Here is an 18,420-nt window from a genome sequence, read left to right on the forward strand (position 1 = left end):
GAACTGATCACGTGGGTTACGACCTTCTGGGCGTCCATATCTGTGCTATAAGGATGCCTGCAAGTGAGATGTGAAGATGGCAGACGTGACACGGACAATGGGGAGATAACCACACATAGCTATGACCTCTGGAGGAGGACTGTTTGGAGGAGGTGAGCAGAAATGAAAAGCTCAGCTAGTCAAGAAGGCCCAGAGAAAACAGTGGCCAGTGAATCGTGCATGTTCTCAGCCCACCATCTTCATCTACAGCAAATGTAGCAGAGACTGCCACTCCAAAGTGGAGCCACACCAGACAAATGCTTAATACAAGTTAACCAACATGGCACAAGACATAATCTTATCAGAATGGAAGGTTGCTGCAAAATGAATAAAATGAAGTGCGATAGCAGTAAGTGACTGGAAGGTTATTTGATTTAACTTGCTCAAATGGATTACTCCCAGTAAATGTAAAGAGAAGCTTGATTTTAAAATATTCATTTAGATTTTTCAGAATAAACAAACTGTTGCAGAATAAGTTTTGACACTTGCTGTAAATTTAAACGAGTAAGTTATTTCATCTTATTACTGAAGATTTGTTCAAGTCAAAATATTTAAACTTGTAATGATGCACAATCTTTTTGCAACAGTGGTGTGCCCAGATCCGTTTCTAGGTGGATATACGCTTCAGAATGTGATCTGAAAAATAAGGGATAATTTGTGCACTTTCTTTTGAAATACTTCATGTTCCAACTAGATCAGGAAGTAGCTGAAATGTACTGTGGACTAAAGCTTAAGTTCATTTATTTGTTTCACAAGTAGGCTTACATTAACAGTGCAATAAAGTTACTGTGAAAATCCCTGATTTACCACACTCTGATGCCTGTTCGGGTGCACTCTGGGAGAATTTAGCATGGCCAATGCACCTAACCAGCACGTCTTTCTGTCTGTGGGAGGAAACCCACGCAGACACAGGAGAATGTGCACACTCCACACAGACAGTAATTCAAGTCGGGAATTAAAGCCAGGTCCCTTGTGCTGTGAGGCAGAAGTGCTAATCACTGTGTCACCCTAATAACTAATAAGTAGTTATTATAAATTCTTGACAATTCCCAGCATATCAGAACTGCCCTCTCACATGGCCTGAAAAGGTCAGTTCAGGGTCGATTAGGGGTGGGCAACAAATGCTGGCCTTGTCAATGATGTCCATATCCCTTGAAAGAATTAAGAAAAAAATCAGTTTCTCAAGGGAATGCTGAGAGCAGGTCTGCATAAACCCAGAATTTTAAAATAGATGGATTCATGATGCCATTGTTTCTTTAGAAGGAACTCTTCAAAATTCAATTAATGAAAATACAACAAAACTTACTCCAACGTATAAGTTAAAGATTGTAATAAAGAAACGTCACTATTTGGGGCCTTGCCCTGGGCCAATCCAAGTTCCCCACAATTCTACATAATTCCTTATTTATAGTGATCAGCTGGTCATCTGACTATTATATCACTCTGTAATTGGTTCCTTGGTTTACTGGGTCAGCTGATCCTTACATCTCCCATTGGTCACATTATAGTCAATAAAAAGTTGTCACCGGTTACATTCTAACAGCCATGACGTCATAAGTTTGTTAGTTGCTTTGGCAAATTTCATTAGTCGTTTTAAAAAACACACTGCTGTTGTGTTGGACATGTGAAAGATACATTTTGTGGCCTAGTCCATGGTTGGTGTTATCTTCGCTGTCATTAGTTTCAGCAGGGGAAGTGTTTGTGGCTTTTTAAAAGCCTAATTTGCTGCCATTTAACACTCTGACTTTACTGCATTTAGGAAAACAAGATGTTCCAATTTGGCCAAGCATTTAATTGGTTGTAGATTTTGCATTTTGTATTTAGTTAACTCCTAAGCAGAAATTATGACAGTGCAATTGAACTTTTTAGAAACAGGAAGGAATTTTCTTGGGGAGCTACAGAGAAGCTGTTCCTTCAGTGGGGAATCCTGGTTTAATTTTTATGGTTTTATATTAGGGCAGGATTTGGATAGTAACAGTATTATTGTGTGTAATGTTTCAAAGTCAATCACATTGAATTTGTAACTAAATCTCACTGTTTTTACAATATGCAGTTGGGACAACAAGTGACTAAATACTGGAAAGTTGTCCATTAAAAATTCCCAATAAACTCTTTCCTGTTCGTTCTTTTTGGGAGGGAGGTTGTGTGAGATGAGCAGTGAGGTGAGTTACTGAAAAGCACCCTCTGTGCTGAAAGAGCTATATGCTTGTGTGTGATTTGTCAGTATTGAAGTTTATCCTGCTATGCTTCTGTGAGAAATAAAATCTCATTATCAGTAATGTAGTATTTGTTTATAAAATGTGGAGGAGTACTGCTGCAATAATACCAATATTCTTACTTGAGTGAACTATTGGAACTGCATATGCGTGTTTCCTCCCCTGTGCAGCCTGACCCTGTTGCCAAGGTAGCATACTTTTCACTGACTGATGTAATAGGCTTCCTATTATATCCGTCACTTTGTTTGACCCAGGAATGTGTGCCGAAACCAATAGCATTAAAGGAGTTATTCCTTACTGAAAATAAATGTTTCCTTGTTGGCTTAGCAGATAGGCAGCTGAGTTGCATAAACCAAGAAGATTTAGGTCCAATCACATCCGTGTTAAATTTAACTGATCTCTGCCCTGAAAAGCAATGGGACGCTCGAGTTAGCTTTGCTCTCCTTTGGTTAGGCAAACGGAAATTGGCTGGGGTCCTGGTTTTGATAGCTATCCAGCACCCTGTATTGGAGGGGTGTGTGTGTGTCACATGAGGTATTGTCCACAGGTAAATAGTATTAAATACTGTGAGGCTAAAACATGGCTATTTGAATGGCAAATCAGAGAGCATGAAACCATACTCCAGCGAACAGTAAATGCCTTCAGGTTTGAAAAGAGGGGGAAATTGGCAAGGAAAATAAGGAGAAAAGAATTTAAAAATAAATTCTGTTTTGTACCAGAGTTGCAAGGAATTATCATCACAGTTTCTGCTAGAATATTAGGATTTACTAAATGATCAGTGTGTTGGGAAACTGTTGGAGCTGTTTTTAAATGGGGGATCTGAAAACATCAATGTGTGTTCATGACTGTTCATGGTCGGCTAAACTGAGACACACAATGACTTGTAAACCTGAGTCACTGCTAATATTTTCCATGTACTGCATTTGTTTATCCCTTGGGCCACAGCATGTTTGATGAATAAATGCAAACAATTACACTTTCTGCAACGGTAAACTGTTTGTTTGAAATTGGAGGGAGAAGGTCTTGCAATCTTATGTTCTCAAGGCGCGAATTATTCTTTGAGATACAAAGGGAAAATGCTAATTAACACACAGAAGTATAAATCCCACACTGATAAAGCCAGAAATCGAATCCAGGTCCCTCACAGGGAGCACCAGGGGCCAGGGTTTGATTCCCGGCTTGGGTCACTGTCTTTGTGGAGTTTGCACGTTCTCCCTTTGTCTGCATGGGTTTCCCCCAGGCACTCTGGTTTTCTCCCACAGTCTGTAAGATGTGCTAAATTCTCCAAACAGATGCCAGAGTGTGGCAATTAGGGGATTTTCACAGTACCTTCATTGCAGTATTAATGTAAGCCTATTTGTGACTAATAATTAAACTTAAAATAAGTGTTCTGCATCAATTTGGGGCAGCAACATTTGAACCACAGGACCGTATCTAATATAATTGTGTTCATTTCAAATTCTGAGAAGATTTTATTGTCTTGTCTTTCCTGAAATACTTGCACTGACCAAGAAATGCTTAGAATCTCTGTGGTGAATGTGGTAATTTCTTCAGTCAATCATTTCTATCAAGTGAATATTGTGATCAGGAAAAACTGAGTTTTTCCTGATTGAGCTGTCCTGTATTGCCGTTTTACAAGGACTCTTAAAGTAGAGGATCAGAGGTTGCTTCAATCACTCAAAGTACAGAAACTGTATGTTTCTTTCATTGGGTGACAAACTTCATTTGACTAATCTGCGTGAAAGTACTGTTGTATTCAGACAAGTGGCTGAGCTTCAAATCTGACTCATACAGTCCGTTAATTTCTTTAAGCGCTGTCGTAACGTGGATGAGTGCGCCTTTCCGTTTTTAGTCATCTCACAGTGAGCTGCAAGTTTCCTGAAAAATATCTGCAGACCGGAAAATTTAAAATATACAATTTTCAGCAATGAAATGTTCTCCAACACTTAATCATAGAATTGTTACAGCACAGAAGAAGGCCATTTGGCCCATCATACCAGCTCTCTAAATTAGTATTTTCCCCACACCCCTGCACATTGTTTCTATTCAAATAATCATCTAATGTCCTCTTGAATGCCTCAATTGAATTTGCTTCCACCACACTTCCAGGCTGTGGACTCCAGACTCCAATCAGTTGCATCACATTTGTTTCTTTTAAATCTGTGCCCCCTCATTTTCAATCATTTTATGAGTGGGAACAGTTTCTCCCCATTTACTCTGTCCAACCTCACCTTGACTTTGAAAACCTCCTGTTGAATTTCTTAGCCTTCTGCTTTCCAAGATCAGTTTCAACTTCTTATTCCTGGCACCATTCTTATAACCTCTTCTGCCATCTCCAAAGCGTTCACATCCTTCCAATAATGTGGTACCCAGAACTCTGAACAACCTGCAGCTGAGGTCTAACTAGTGTCTTTGTATAAATTCAGCGTAGCCTCCTTGCTCTGGTACTCTGTGTCTCTATTAATAAAGCTCAGGATACCATTTGTTTTATTAACTGCTTTCTCCATCCGTCCTGCTATCTTCAATAATCAATGCACAAATACACCAAGATCCCTCTGGTCCTGCACACCCTTTAGAGATGTATTCCTTATTTTATATTTTCTCTCCATATTCTTCCTACCAAAATGCATCTCCTCACACTTCTCTGCATTGAACTTCATTTGCTACCTATCTGCCTATCGCCAACTTCTCTATATCCTTTTGAAATTCTACACTGTCCTTCTCACAGTTTTCAATGTTTCCAAGTTTTGTATTGGCCCTTGTAAACCCATTGATTTATATCAAGAAAAGCAAGGGTCCCAATTCCAACTCCTGGGGAATTCCACTACAAACTTTCCTTGAGCCCAAATTGTAACCATTACTCTCTCTTTCCGATTACATCGCTGATTCTGTATCCACATTCTTAGTTGCTTTTACTCCATGATCAATCAATTTCCTCAAGTCTGTGAGGTGGCATTGTTTCAAATGCTTTTTGGAGGCATATGCACACCCCATCAACAGTATTATACTTATCAACTCTCTTTGCGACCTCCTCAAATTACTCCAGCAAGTTAGTTGAACATAATATTCCATTAAGTAATCCATGCTGGCTCTTCCAAATTAACTGACGTTTTTCCATGTAATTATTTATTCTATCCCGAATAATTATTTCTCGAAGATTCCCCACCATTGAAGTTAAACCGACTGCTCTGTAATTGCTGGTCTTATACTTGCAGCCTTTTTTGAACAAAGGCGGAATGTTTTCAATTTGCCAGTCCCTGAGTTGAGGGAAGGCTGAAAGATTCTGGCCACTGTCCCTACAATATCCACTCCCACTTCCTTCAGTATTCTTAGACGCATCTCATCTGGTCCTGGTACCTAGTCAACTTTAAGTACCGATATTGATCGAATACCTCCTTGTCAACTTTGAAGTCTTCTAGTGACAGAGTTTCCTAATCTGTCACCATGGCCTGGGTAGCATCTGTTTCCTTGGTAAAAACATCTAACACCTCATCCATGATCCCTGCCTCCATGTGTAAATCTCATTTTGATCCCTAATTGGCCCTGCCGCTTTTTACGAGTTATATGCCAAAAGAAGATATGGGATTCCCCTTTATGTTGACTGTCAGTCTTCAGTCTTCACTCTTCACTTCTCTAATGTGATTTTTCACCTTCCCTCTGAATTCCTCTTGGTTCTCAATTGTATTTTTACTTGACACCTGTCATAGTACTCTTTCTCTTCTTTACCTTAATTTCTATTTCTTTTTTTCATACTTGGAGCTCTAGATTTGTTTTCCCTCTCTTTCCCTTTTGAGACAATGTACTTTGTGCCAAAACCATTTTTTTTTTAAAAGTAGCCCATTATTCAGCTACAGTTTTTCACACCAACCATTGCTTCCAGTCTATCCAACCCAGCTTTTGTTGTTGCCCCATTGAAGTTGGCTCACCTACCAGTTAATTGTTCTTGCTCTGGATTGCCTTTTTCTACTATCATCGTAAACCTTACGATACAATGATCACTGTTTACTAAATGGTCCCCATAGACACTTGATGTACCATGCCCACCTTTATTTCTAAGAACCAGGTCCAGCAGTGCCTCCTTTCATGTCAGGGTGGAAACATTCTATCGAACACAATCTAGGAACTCATGCCGTTCTCTGCCATTCTCACTATCTCTAACCCAGTCTATATTTGGGTAATTAAAGTCAGCCATTAGAACTAGTCACTGTAATTTTTCTGCAGATGTGTTCCTCTACATCCTTTGCACTAGTTGGTAGTCTGACTACACCAAACAAGATGATTGCATCCTTTTTGTTCCTTTGCACTCTAGGATAACCTCTTCTAGCACTGCAGTGCTCTTCACCTTTTCTTCCTTTCCTATTCTTTCTGAACACTTTGTACCCAGGAATATTTAACCCCCAGTCCTGCCCTTCCTTGAGCCTGGCTTCTATTATCGGTAGTAGTCATGATGTGGAGATGCCGCTGTTGGACTGGGGTAAAAACAGAAAGAGAAATCTCTCAACACCCGTTTAAAGTCCAACAAGTTTATTTGTAGCAAACGAGCTTGTGGCATTTGCTACAAATAAACCTGTTGGACTTTAAGCTGGTGTTGTGAGACTTCTTTCTTGTCCATTATCGGCACAGCATTATAATTCCACATTGCAATCTGCACTTCTAATTAATAATCTTATTTTCTACACCCCATGTATAACCCCTAATTGAGACTTCATTACTTTCTTCCTTACTCCAAATACCCCTCAGGTTGCATCTGTAGTATTTTAATTAGCCTTAATAGCCATGGGTTGAAGGTGGAGGGGTGGAAATCAAATCGGACTCCTCCCTCTCTCAACTGTTCACTGACCCATGCTGGAAGGTCTGCGTGTGGGGACATCTGGTGCAGACAGGATCAGACATGGCTATGATGCTCCCCAAAGCTTGTTGACATTCACTGTCTAGGATCACATCATAAAAACAGAGGCTGCATAGAGCCCAATGATGAGTCAATGCCAGCAGGAGAGGAGGAGCACATTGTTCTGTGGGAAGAGAGGGAAGAGCCATAAATAACCCAAAAGAAGAATAGTTTGCAGCAGCTTTCAAACTCAGAACACAAAGCAATGATTTATTGGTCGACTGGATGTTTGATTTTTAAAAAATCTATATTATGCCTAGCTTTTAGTTGATAGGGGCCAACTTTAAATCCTGATATTAATTTCAATTTCAATAGATAAAATTATTGCATGCACTAAAGTTTGCAAATAACTTTTTTTATTTAACCATATAAAAATGCAAACAGTCTGACAATTGCATGCATAGTACTGCTGAATTTAGTAAAGGTTTGTTAATGAGATGTTTCTTGGTGTGTAATTTTTTTGTGGCAATGGGGAAGTGATGCGTATCCTGCTCTGTAGTCAATTTTCATTCAGTTATTTGATGTATGCGTTCTGAAGATTAGGTCTGTGAGTTAGACAGGAAAAATAATCCAATGACAGTGATGTTCTTGTGGATATCTGCAACAGCATGTGTAATGTACCAACTACCTTGTCCGAAATTCTGTTTTTAAGAAGAGGTAAATGCCTGTCAAACAGCTGCATGCATTTTATTCTTAACAAAAGTACCTTGCTTCCCTAGTTTTATGAATACAAAATAAGAACAGTTCTCCTTTTGTTCCATGTGAGAAAAAATGATAGACAATTTACCTATTGTGCCAGTCACAGTTTAAATAGTTGCACAAATATGGGTGGCACAGTGGTTCGGACTGCTGCCTCACAGCGCCATGGCTTGGGTCACCGTCTGTGCAGAATCTGCACATTCTCCTGCGTCTGTGTGGGTTTTACTCCGGGTGCTCCAGTTGCTTCCCACAATCCGAAAGAGGTGCTGGTCGAGTGAATTGGCCATGTTAAATTTTCCCTCAGCGTACCCAAACAACGTGGAGTATGGCGACAAGGGGATTTTCACAGTGACTTCATTGCAGTGTTAATGTAATGATACTATTAAATAAACAAACTTGAATCCACCCTATCCACTTGCGATGAGGTAGCAGTGTCTGTTTACAATTTTGAAACCTTATTTCAGTGATTTTTTTTGACATGTCCTGTGCATCAATAGCGTACCTCAGTTTTCAACCCCCCTTCCCCTAACCCCATCATTCTAAATCAACACATGCATTTTGCTTCTGAATCACCAGTGAATTATGTTGTTTCCTTAACTAGTTGCATGATGAATTATGGAGTCTGTCTATCTTCATTGTGTTCCTGATTTTGAATATACTGGAATCCTTTTGAGGTATGGGAGTGAATGATGTTGGAAAGACAGTTCATTTGCCATTCTGCTGTTTGGGTCTTTTTGTCATTATAATTGAAATAGTGGGATATTTGCCAGCTAACTCTGGTCAAGCCACATGCTTGATTGGATTGCAAGTGCTGAAGTTGTGCAACATATATCTAAAGTCTTCAGAATGACCAGGGAAAGCTATTTGTTTTGCAAGACAAAATTAATATGGTACACTGAACAATAATTCCATAAAGTGTGTTACAGCTCAGTGTGACAACGCCAGAGTGTTTCTGTTTAGTTATACAACTACAATGAGTAACAGCTTTAAACAGCATTATTTAAATTGATTAGAAACTTTATCCTTTTTCATTTATTATCTTTTATTTTCTTTAAGCAGGGGAGCTGAGTTCATCTTTTCAGTATCAAGCAAGCCAACAAACTTATAATTGTAATGAGGAAGGTGACAACAAGGTAGGTCCTTCACAATACATTTTAGGCTGTGTCCAAACATTATGCTTCCCATGAGTAAATAATTTCAATATGTCAAGAAAAGCCATTGATGTAGTTGAAAGTTTTTTATAGTTTATTTATTAGTGTCACAAGTAGGCTTACGTTACCACTGTAATGAAGTTACTGTGAAAATGCCCTCATTGCCACACTCCGGCGCCTGTTCGGGTACACTGAGGGAGAATTTAGCACGGCCAATGCACCTAACCAGCACATATTTCAGACTGTGGAAGGAAACCGGAGCACCTGGAGGAAACCCACACAGACACAGGGAGAACGTGATGGCTCCACACAGACAGTGACCCAAGCAGGGAATCAAACCCAGGTCCCTGGCGCTGTGAGGGAACAGTGCTAACCACTGTGCTGCCCCTGCCATTGCGCTTCCACATGTGAGGAAATGAAATGGTGTAGCCCATTTAAAATGTGTAGTTGATTGATTTTGTGGACTAATGATCATTATTTGAGGAACCATTGAAACACAGTATCCGACCAAACTTCACTGACAATCACTAAAGACGAGAAGCAGGCAAAATTTTATGAAGAACATTAAATTGTCAGTCTTAAATTTAGTGCAACGCTGGCCACAAAATGTCTCCCATAGGGTACATCCGATTCTTCATCACTGGAGCTTTGCCTTATTGAAATGGTTGTATTAAAATTAATTACTTCATGTTCTATTCCCAAGCTCTGTAACAGAACAAATCACCTGAGTAATAAGTCTGAAAACCAGTGTGGTGCAACACAAGGTTGAATAATTTACACAAAAGCATGTACGTCTACCCTTGTGTTATCTTTCAAATTTTAATATGAAGGAACTTTTACCAACTTTGTGTAGAAAGAAATTTGTTCACTGTCACCAACACAGGTACCCCATACGAGAAAGAGACACCCTTTTATATGGAGGTGGAGGTCAGTTAAAACTTGCATGCAATGCTACATAATTGAGTTTGATTTTGAGGTAACTACTGAGTGTATCTGGCCGCACTATATGTAACAATCTTTGAAGATTAGCACTGTCACGATGTAGAGTTGTGATAGACTATATGAAATAAATGCCATTCTGCCCTCTTCCATAGACAATTATTTATATAAGTTCTGAAATAGTTTGAATGTCTTTCCTGATTTTGAGTTTCAGAAAATTTGAGTGTATATGTTGATTTAATTTATTTTTCAAGCACTGGGTTCTTCTGCATGTAAACATTTCTGTATATTTTCTGGCCCAGACAACTGGTTGTTTCAAATCTGTGCCATGGGACTGTGCCAGGATACTCAGGATTTTACTGCCCTGCACCTGTTGTATATTAACAGTGCTGGGAAAATGTTGGGAATTAATGAATATCCGAATCACTGACGTTGCAAGCAGGATTTGCATGACAAAGCCAAAAAAAATCAGTTCAATTTGTTGATAAACTTTGAGACAGATGTCATTGGGTCACAGTTTGATAACAATGCATCATTTGAAGGAAGCTTCCACCACTGTGAGTAATTTATTGGCTCTTGTCAATAGGCCAACTTCTTCACAGCCAGATTAAACATTGGTCTCTCAAATGCAACACAATTAATTGCGAGACGCAGTTTCGTTTTAAATGTCAAAACTCAAATCTGGTGATTTCTTTGATTATTAAATCTTCGGCAGATGTCTAATTACGGAAAAGAACAATGTTTATTCATTTCAAAGCCTCACAATGATTTTTGGAAATCTGGTTGCAGTACGGAAAACTGCGAACAACAAAGGTGTACAAACATTCATGTGAAGGCACATCAGTCCTGGAGAAATAGAGACTTTCCTTTTTCAGCCCCAACTTGCACTATTTTAGAACCTTGTAACACAGAAAACATCTCTGCTTACATAGAAAATGCAGACAAAAGCAGATATTAAGTCGCAGCAAGTGATATAGAAGGGGTGGGAAACAACCATAGGTGAAAAGAAAATAAAATTGGATTGGGTGTAAGATAGTGGCCAATTTGCTATTGTCTATTTGTTTGTCTTGATGCCTATCTCCGAGCAACAATCTCTTCTGCAAGAATTTTCCTCTTCCTACATATTTATTCATTGACACGGGCAAGGGACATACTTATTTTTGTATCCATCGTGTGACTTTACCCCTGAGCTTGAATTGAAGCTCCCTGAATCTGTCACCAAAAACTCTTACCAGGTAGACTGAAGAAGCTTTTACGCTATTAATCTGAGCTGAATTCAAGCCCAGGACTTGGTGATGAAGGAACAATATGTTAACATGCTGCAGCAGCAAGTCCCTCTCTTTTGAGGATTTAAATTAGCTGTGACTTTTCATTCAGGTCCAGAAGGAACTAAATTCAAGTCTTTTAAGGTTGCTAGTGCTTTCCCATGCCCCCCAGATTAAATGAAATTCATCTAATGTGAGAATGTTTTGAGCTGCAGACCACATAATTGCATTATTATAAGTGCTCTGTGCTAACTAATATTGGTGGGTGTCGTCAGTATGCACCTGCACCCCCCCCCCCCCCCGCCCCACCCCCCAACTGCTCAAATACAATCTTGTTTGTAAGATTCAATAAAGAGTGCAGGAAAGCATGTCAGGAGTAACATCTGGCGTACCTAAAAAAAATGAAGTGTTAATCCAGTGAAGCTACATCACAAGACTACTTGCATGCCAAACAGCAGCATGTGATAGACAGAGCTAAGTGATTCCACAACCAACAGATTAATTAGATTTAAGCTCCGCAGACCAGCCATGAATGCTGGTGGACAATTAAACAACTATTCAGAGGAGGAAGCTCCACAAATATCTCCATCCTCAACATTGAAGGAGTCCAGCACATTTTTGCAGAAGATCATGCTGAAGCATTTGGAATTATTTTCAGCCAGAAGTGCAGATATTATTTCAGGAAGTCCCAGGCATCACAGATATCAGTTTTTCACCAATTCAGTTCACTCCCACGTGATATCAAGCAATGGCTGAATACACTGAATATTGCAAAGGTTTTGGACCTTGGGCAGTATCCGGAAATAGTACTGAAACTTCGTTACAGCCTTGGTCCAAATCAAGATTAAAGAACTGTGGTCAAGATGTGGTGAAAATGGTTGACCTTGACAGCAAGGCACCATTTAACCCAGTACACAAGCAAAATTTAAAGTCAATAAGAAGTGGGTGGGGTATCTTAGCTGGTTGGAATCAGGAAGATGGTTATCATTGGAGGCCAATCATTTCAGGCTCAACACATCACTGTTGGAGTGCCTCAGGGTAGTGACCTTAGCCCAATCATCTTCAGCTGCTTCATCAATACTGTTTCCCTCCATCGGAAGGTTCAGAGTAAAGATATATGATAGCTGTTGCTTTTAAGATATAGATACATATTATTTCTGTGCTTAAGGGGACTATTTTAAAGTTTGTCTTTCTTTTCTGTGGCAGCTCTTATGTCTGGTAGAAATTCAGCACAAATGCTGGGAAAGCAGGATAATTACTCATTTCAACCATGTAGTCTTTACTTAGGAGAGAGCTAATGGACTCTGGCTTTAAAAAAACAAAGGTCCTTCGGGGTTTTTGATGAAAGGAATCAAAGGAGGGTTTAGGAAAACAGATTAATGTAGTTAATAGGAGAAGCTAGTTATGTACCAGAAAAAAAGTAGTTTTCAGTTTAGACTGGGGTTTTTGTTCAGAGATAGAGACCTGCAAGTTGCTTTCCCCACAAAATCTCTCTGAAAACTGTGGGTTGTTTACATTCATTGTGGCAGGTATATTTATGATTGCTAACTATATGTAAAGTCATTTTTGAGTCTGTAAGAAGACTTGTTTGTTTGGAACTGAAACAGTGATAAGTTAGAAATTAAAGTTATTTTGTTCATGTTTAAATACTGTTCAATGGGCAATAATTAAACTGTTCGTTTGTTAGTTATAATTGAACTGTGTTAATAAATTTTGTTTTACTATAAAAGATCCTTAATTTGTCAGCAGAATTACTCCTGGAGTGAACCATCCTATCCTTACATTTATGCCAAAGTAGAAACGTTATTGGGGTCTAGTCTGGCTTCATCATGTAAATTGGGATTCTGATCCAGGGGCCTAACAATTACCATTCACAATTCCTCAGATACTAAAGCAGTCAGTGTTTATGTTCAGCATGACCTGAATGGGGTTTGCGATTATAAAGTGGCAGATAACATAGACATCACACCAGTTGCCAGGCAATGACCATCTCCAACAAGAAAGAATCTAACCATCTGCCCTTGACAATCAATGACATTGCCATCACTGAATCCCCCATTATCAACATGCTGGGGGATTACCATTGACCAGAAACTGAACTGGACCAGCCTTATAAAAGTTGTGCTACATGAGCAGGTCAGAGGCTAGGAATCGTATGGTGAGTAACTCACCTCCTTACTCCCCAAAGCCTGTCCAGCATCTTCAAGGCACAAGTCAGGATTGTGATGGAATATGCTCCATGTACCTGCATGAGTGTGGCCCCAACAATACTTGAAAAGCTTGATCCAATCCAGTACAAAGCACCCACTTGATAGGCATCTAATCCACGGTGTTAAACATTCACTCCATTCAGCACCAATGCAAAGGAGCAGCAGTGTGTACCATCCGTAACATACATTTGCAGCAACTCATCAAGGCTTTCAATTGCACTTTCCAAACCTGTGACCTTTACCATCTGGGAGGACAAGGATGCCAGGCCACCACCATCCACAAGTTCCTTCTAAGCCTCCTACAATCCTGAATGGAAACTATGTTGCTTTTTCTTCATACAAATGCACATATAAACATACAAATTAGAGCAAGAGCAAGCCATTCAGCTCCTCAAGCCTGCTCCACCATTCAATGAGATCATGGCTGATCTGATTGTGGCCTCAACTCCACACTCTGCCAATCCCTGATAACCTTTGACTCCTTTATTTGTCAATAATGTATCTCCCTCAGCCTTAAAAATGTTCCTTATCCTGTCCCTAATTCTCCAAAAGAAGAGTTCCCTACCACTCTCCAGGAAAGAGTTCCAAAATCTCAGGACCCTCTGAAAGAAAAAAACTTTAGTCAATTTAAATGCTTATTTTAAAACTACGTCCCTAGTTCTAGTCTCTTCCACAACAGTAATTCCCAGTCTCTCTCTCTCCCCCGAGGCCCAATGCTCACTTTACTCTCTTCCCTTTTAAATACCAATAGAAGTTTTTACTATTTTTAAAAATCTTTCTAGCTATCTTTCTCTCGCACTCTCCTTACTAATCTTTACTTGCTTTTTGATATTTATCTGATATCATCTGACATGCTGCTCAGCTTTGTGGATTTATTCATTTTTTTCCTTTCAATTTGATACTATGTTTAACTTCCTTGGTTAATTACTGATGGTGTGTCCTTCCCTTAAAGTATTTTTTTCTCACTGAAATGTACTTTTTCCGAGTATTTGGAAATATTGGCCACTGCAACTCCACAGACCCATCCCTGTACCTAATTTCCCAGTTCAGTTTAGCCAAGTCTGTCTTCTTGTCTTCATAATTGCCCTTATTGCACTAGAGTTAGATCCATTCTTTTCTTTTCTCTCAAACTGAATGCAAAATATTATCATGTTGGGATCACTGCTGCCTCGGATCTCCTTTACAATGAGCTTAATAATTAATCCTGTCTCATTGCACGTTATCAAATTTTGTATAGTCTCCTCCCAGGTTTGTGCTGGACATGCTGCTCTAAGAAACTATCCTAAAAATACTTCAAGAACTCATCTTGCAGGCTACCTTCGCCAATCTGATTTGTCTAATCCCTATGTTGATTAAAATCACTCATTTTTATTGCTGCACCTTTTCTCACATGCCTCCATTATTTCTTTCTGTATATCCCTTTCTACAGTGTGGGTACTGTTAGAGGGCCAATAATTCCCTGTCACAAGTGATTTCTTGCCTTACTATTTCTCATCACTGTTCAGACTGATTCTAGATCTTGATTTCCAGAAGTAAGATCATCTCTCAAAGATAGGTTTTGCACAATAGCAAGCATTCACATGCATTCCTGCACAAATCTAGGCCTACAATCTACTGTTCTTCATTCATGTGGGAAGGTCAGGAGCTCTATCTGACAGCAGCTTTTTCGTCAGTAAAACACACTTCTATGAACCCTCATTCTCTTGCACCATAACAGTCCGAATGGTGTAACTTTCCAGAATTCATTTTCAAATGGCCAACAAATAACATATTGGTTCATGGTTTAATCACCTCTGGGACAACATACAGCTTTTTAGATTCTTCAAGCTATTCACACAACTTTCCAGGTTTTAGACCTTTTTAGCTGACTCGCATGGTACCTCCAAGATCTCCTGTCTCCTTTTCACCAAACAGAATATCTGAACCATTCCTGAGTGTGATTTACTACTTACAAGAATTCTGTGTCCCTGTTCCTGTTTCTATCTGCTTTCTCTTTGTGTCTGTATCTGTGCACTGATCACCTTCACTGTCCAGCTCCTTTTGCTTGTAGCCCTCCTTTTGTGTCTGGCCAAATAACTTCTTTCTTAACTTCCTTCCTGCTGGTACGACTTCCAGGTCCAGGATTGTCAGGTCATATGCACCTGTATTTCTTCCTATCCAAGAAAATTATAATTCATCCTTTTTATAATAAATACTAACTCTTAAATCTTAATCTTTCATCTAAATTCTTACAGATGTTTCAGACCGCGAGATAGTTTTTTTTAAAATACCAATCGTTTGCAAGAACATTATTTATGGACGTACCTACACAATTGGTCTTTACCCAAGTTGTGGCACTGCTCTGTTGCCCCAACTTGTGGGAATGATAATACTGGATTAACAATCCAGAGGTCCAGAAGAATGCTCCAGAGCCAAAAGTCCAAATCCCACTACTGCAGCTGGTGGGATTTAAATTCAGATAACTAATCAACCCGGAGTTTAAAGAAAAAGGCTAGTCTCTGGAATGGTGATCGTGAGGCTATCGGATTATCATAAACATCCAACTAGTTCACTGCTGTTCTTGAGGGGAGGACAGCTACCGTCCTTAGCTAGTCTGGCCTTCATGTGACTCCAGAAATGTGGTGAATTTAATTACACTCTGAAATGGCTGAGAAAGTCACTTGATCATCCATGCAGACCACAAGGGTTCAAGAAGGTGGGTCACCACAACCTTCTCGACAGTAGTAAGGGATGAGCAACAATTACTGATCTTACCAGTAACACTGTCATCCCCTGAACAGATTAAAACTTGTCTCCTTCAATTTCTGAATCTCCCTTCAGCTCAGCCCTCAGACTCTTTTCGTTATACCCTAATTTTACCATTTATGCTGATTTGAGTTTGGTTTAAGTTGAGCCAAACCAAGTCTAACATCTCCTTCTTTCCCCAAAACAGGTTCCAGTACCCCATGAATCAAAACCCCTTCCCACTCCTTGGGCCATGTAGTTAATTCTCGAATCTGCTTAACCTTATGCATGGCTAAGGTAACAATCCAGAGATTCTTTACCTTTTGAGGTTCTGCATTTTAACTTTGAAGTTGTAGGCTGGAATTCTCCGGCCATTCGCGCCAGTGGGATTCTCCGATCCTGCAGGCAACACACCCCTGTCCACAGGTTTCCCGCCAGCGTGGGGTGACATCATTGGGAATTCCATTGACAGCAGTGGCACCAGAGAACCCTGCCGCTAGCAAACAATGCACCACTTCCCACCAGCAAGAAACGTGGCTGGGAGGCCGAAGAGTCTCACCTGTAATGTGTAATTTGGAATGGTGCTCATGGTACAAAGGTAATATCTATGAATATTTTTACCAATAGCTACAGACAATTCCAGTTTTGTGGTAGTGCTATTTATTTAATGAACCCTAAATGGAGTAGGTCTATCAAAATGGTCGTTGTATTTTTGTATCTTTAATTTTTATGGTTTATTCTTGAATAGTCAGTGTATATATAATCAGCCACATTTGTCTGTAACCAACAGTTACTTGCTTATCAATTTCACGTGACACATTTCTTTTCTGACCAAAAGATTGGTTAAACTTTACATTTTGAATTGCTATTACTTTTTCTGGGGTTCCCCTTCTCTCTCCGCCTTCCCTTCTTTGCTTTCCTCCTCCATGGGATAAGGTTCCATGGATCACGGCCCTCTTCCACTCGTCAACCCAGATTGCCGGTATTTACATATGAGCCTAGAGATATTGGCCTAGATCTTTCAGTCAGCTGCATTACCACTATCCACATAGTTTCTCTCGACCTGACAATTATTTCTTGTGATCCCGACTGAAGTAGAAATGGGCAGTGTGGCACCCCAGGGCACATTCAGCTAGCGTAGTAAAGTTGGGAGAAAGCGGGGACATGTCCCCATTTTTATGCATTAGCTGCCATATGCAGGTAAGTTTTTAAGTTGGAAGGGGGTGGTGTAGGTGATCGCAGGCAGATGGATTGGGATGCTCAGTTGAGTTACATGGCTGTATTTAAACAGTATCATGTTTCCTGGGTAATTATTATAGAAACCCTACAGTGCAGAAGGAGGCCATTAAGCCCATCTTTCTGCACCAATAGCAATCCTACCCGGGCCCTATTCCTGAAACCCCACATATTTACCCTGCTAATCCCTCTAATATACACATCCCAGGACATTTTACCGTGGCCAATCAACCTAACCTGCACATCTTTGGACTGAGAGGAAACTGGAGCACCCGGAGGAAATCCATGCAGACGGTGACCCAAGCCGGGAATTAAACCCAGGTCCCTAGAGCTGTGAGGCAGCAGTGCTAACTACTGTGCCACCATGCCGCTTGAAATGGTGGGAAAGTCTTGTAAATCTGGCTCCACTGTCTCCACCCTAAACTTGCATTCAGAGACATTTGGGAAGGATCTGGGGCGTCACAAAATCAGCTCAGGCAATTCCCATGGAAGTCATTGGGCATCAGGACTTCCATGGAGTCAGATCTTGCACCTCCCAACTTGTGTACCATCTTAGAAGACCTGATGACCAGAGTTTACATTTGGATACTTTCATCAGGAATTGCTGGTTAGTGATCAAGAGTTGATTAACCCTGGTTTATTTTGCCTTCCCTGACCAAGCCAACAATAATCTTCCTACTGTTATTCTGGCTGACATTAGCTGACTCTGGGTTCAAAGCTGGAGCTTTGCTGATCTGTTTTGCATCAGCTAATCGCTGATAAATTCACTGAGTCATTAAAGGAGCCTAATGTAACTTTCTTCTGGTGCATGTTGTTAGGTCATGCTGAGTTAATATTACAAACCAATCTGTAATCAGTATCATTCTCTGAATAAACTAAAAGGAAAACCTGCACATTCTCAATTCTACAATTTACTTTGGAGAGCTGCTAAATTGTTCGAAAGAACAGATTTCCTGTAACAGCTATTTGGACAATGCACCAACCAATGTGAAACTGAGTTATAAAGACAAGAACTGGTCAATTCTGATCCTTGGTCCCCACTTCACATCAGCA

General features: G+C 40.0%; 1 protein-coding gene across 5 annotated transcripts in view; it reads left to right on the plus strand.

Annotated features, from left to right (window-relative positions):
- rnf44 (ring finger protein 44) overlaps positions 1-18,420 on the plus strand; it is a 141,561-nt gene that overhangs the window by 10,753 nt on the left and 112,388 nt on the right. For 3 of the 5 annotated variants that reach the window (XM_080201575.1, XM_080201578.1, XM_080201580.1), the window contains exon 3: positions 8,899-8,975. In XM_080201575.1, coding sequence (XP_080057701.1) covers positions 8,899-8,975 — 77 coding nt within the window. The remainder of the gene's footprint in view (positions 1-8,898; positions 8,976-18,420) is intronic. The other 2 variants (XM_080201577.1, XM_080201579.1) reach the window with 1 other exon arrangement.

This window comes from Carcharhinus amblyrhynchos, chromosome 13 (assembly GCF_965287045.1).
Source record: "Carcharhinus amblyrhynchos chromosome 13, sCarAmb.v2.hapA, whole genome shotgun sequence".
Classification (NCBI taxonomy): Eukaryota; Metazoa; Chordata; class Chondrichthyes; order Carcharhiniformes; family Carcharhinidae; genus Carcharhinus; species Carcharhinus amblyrhynchos.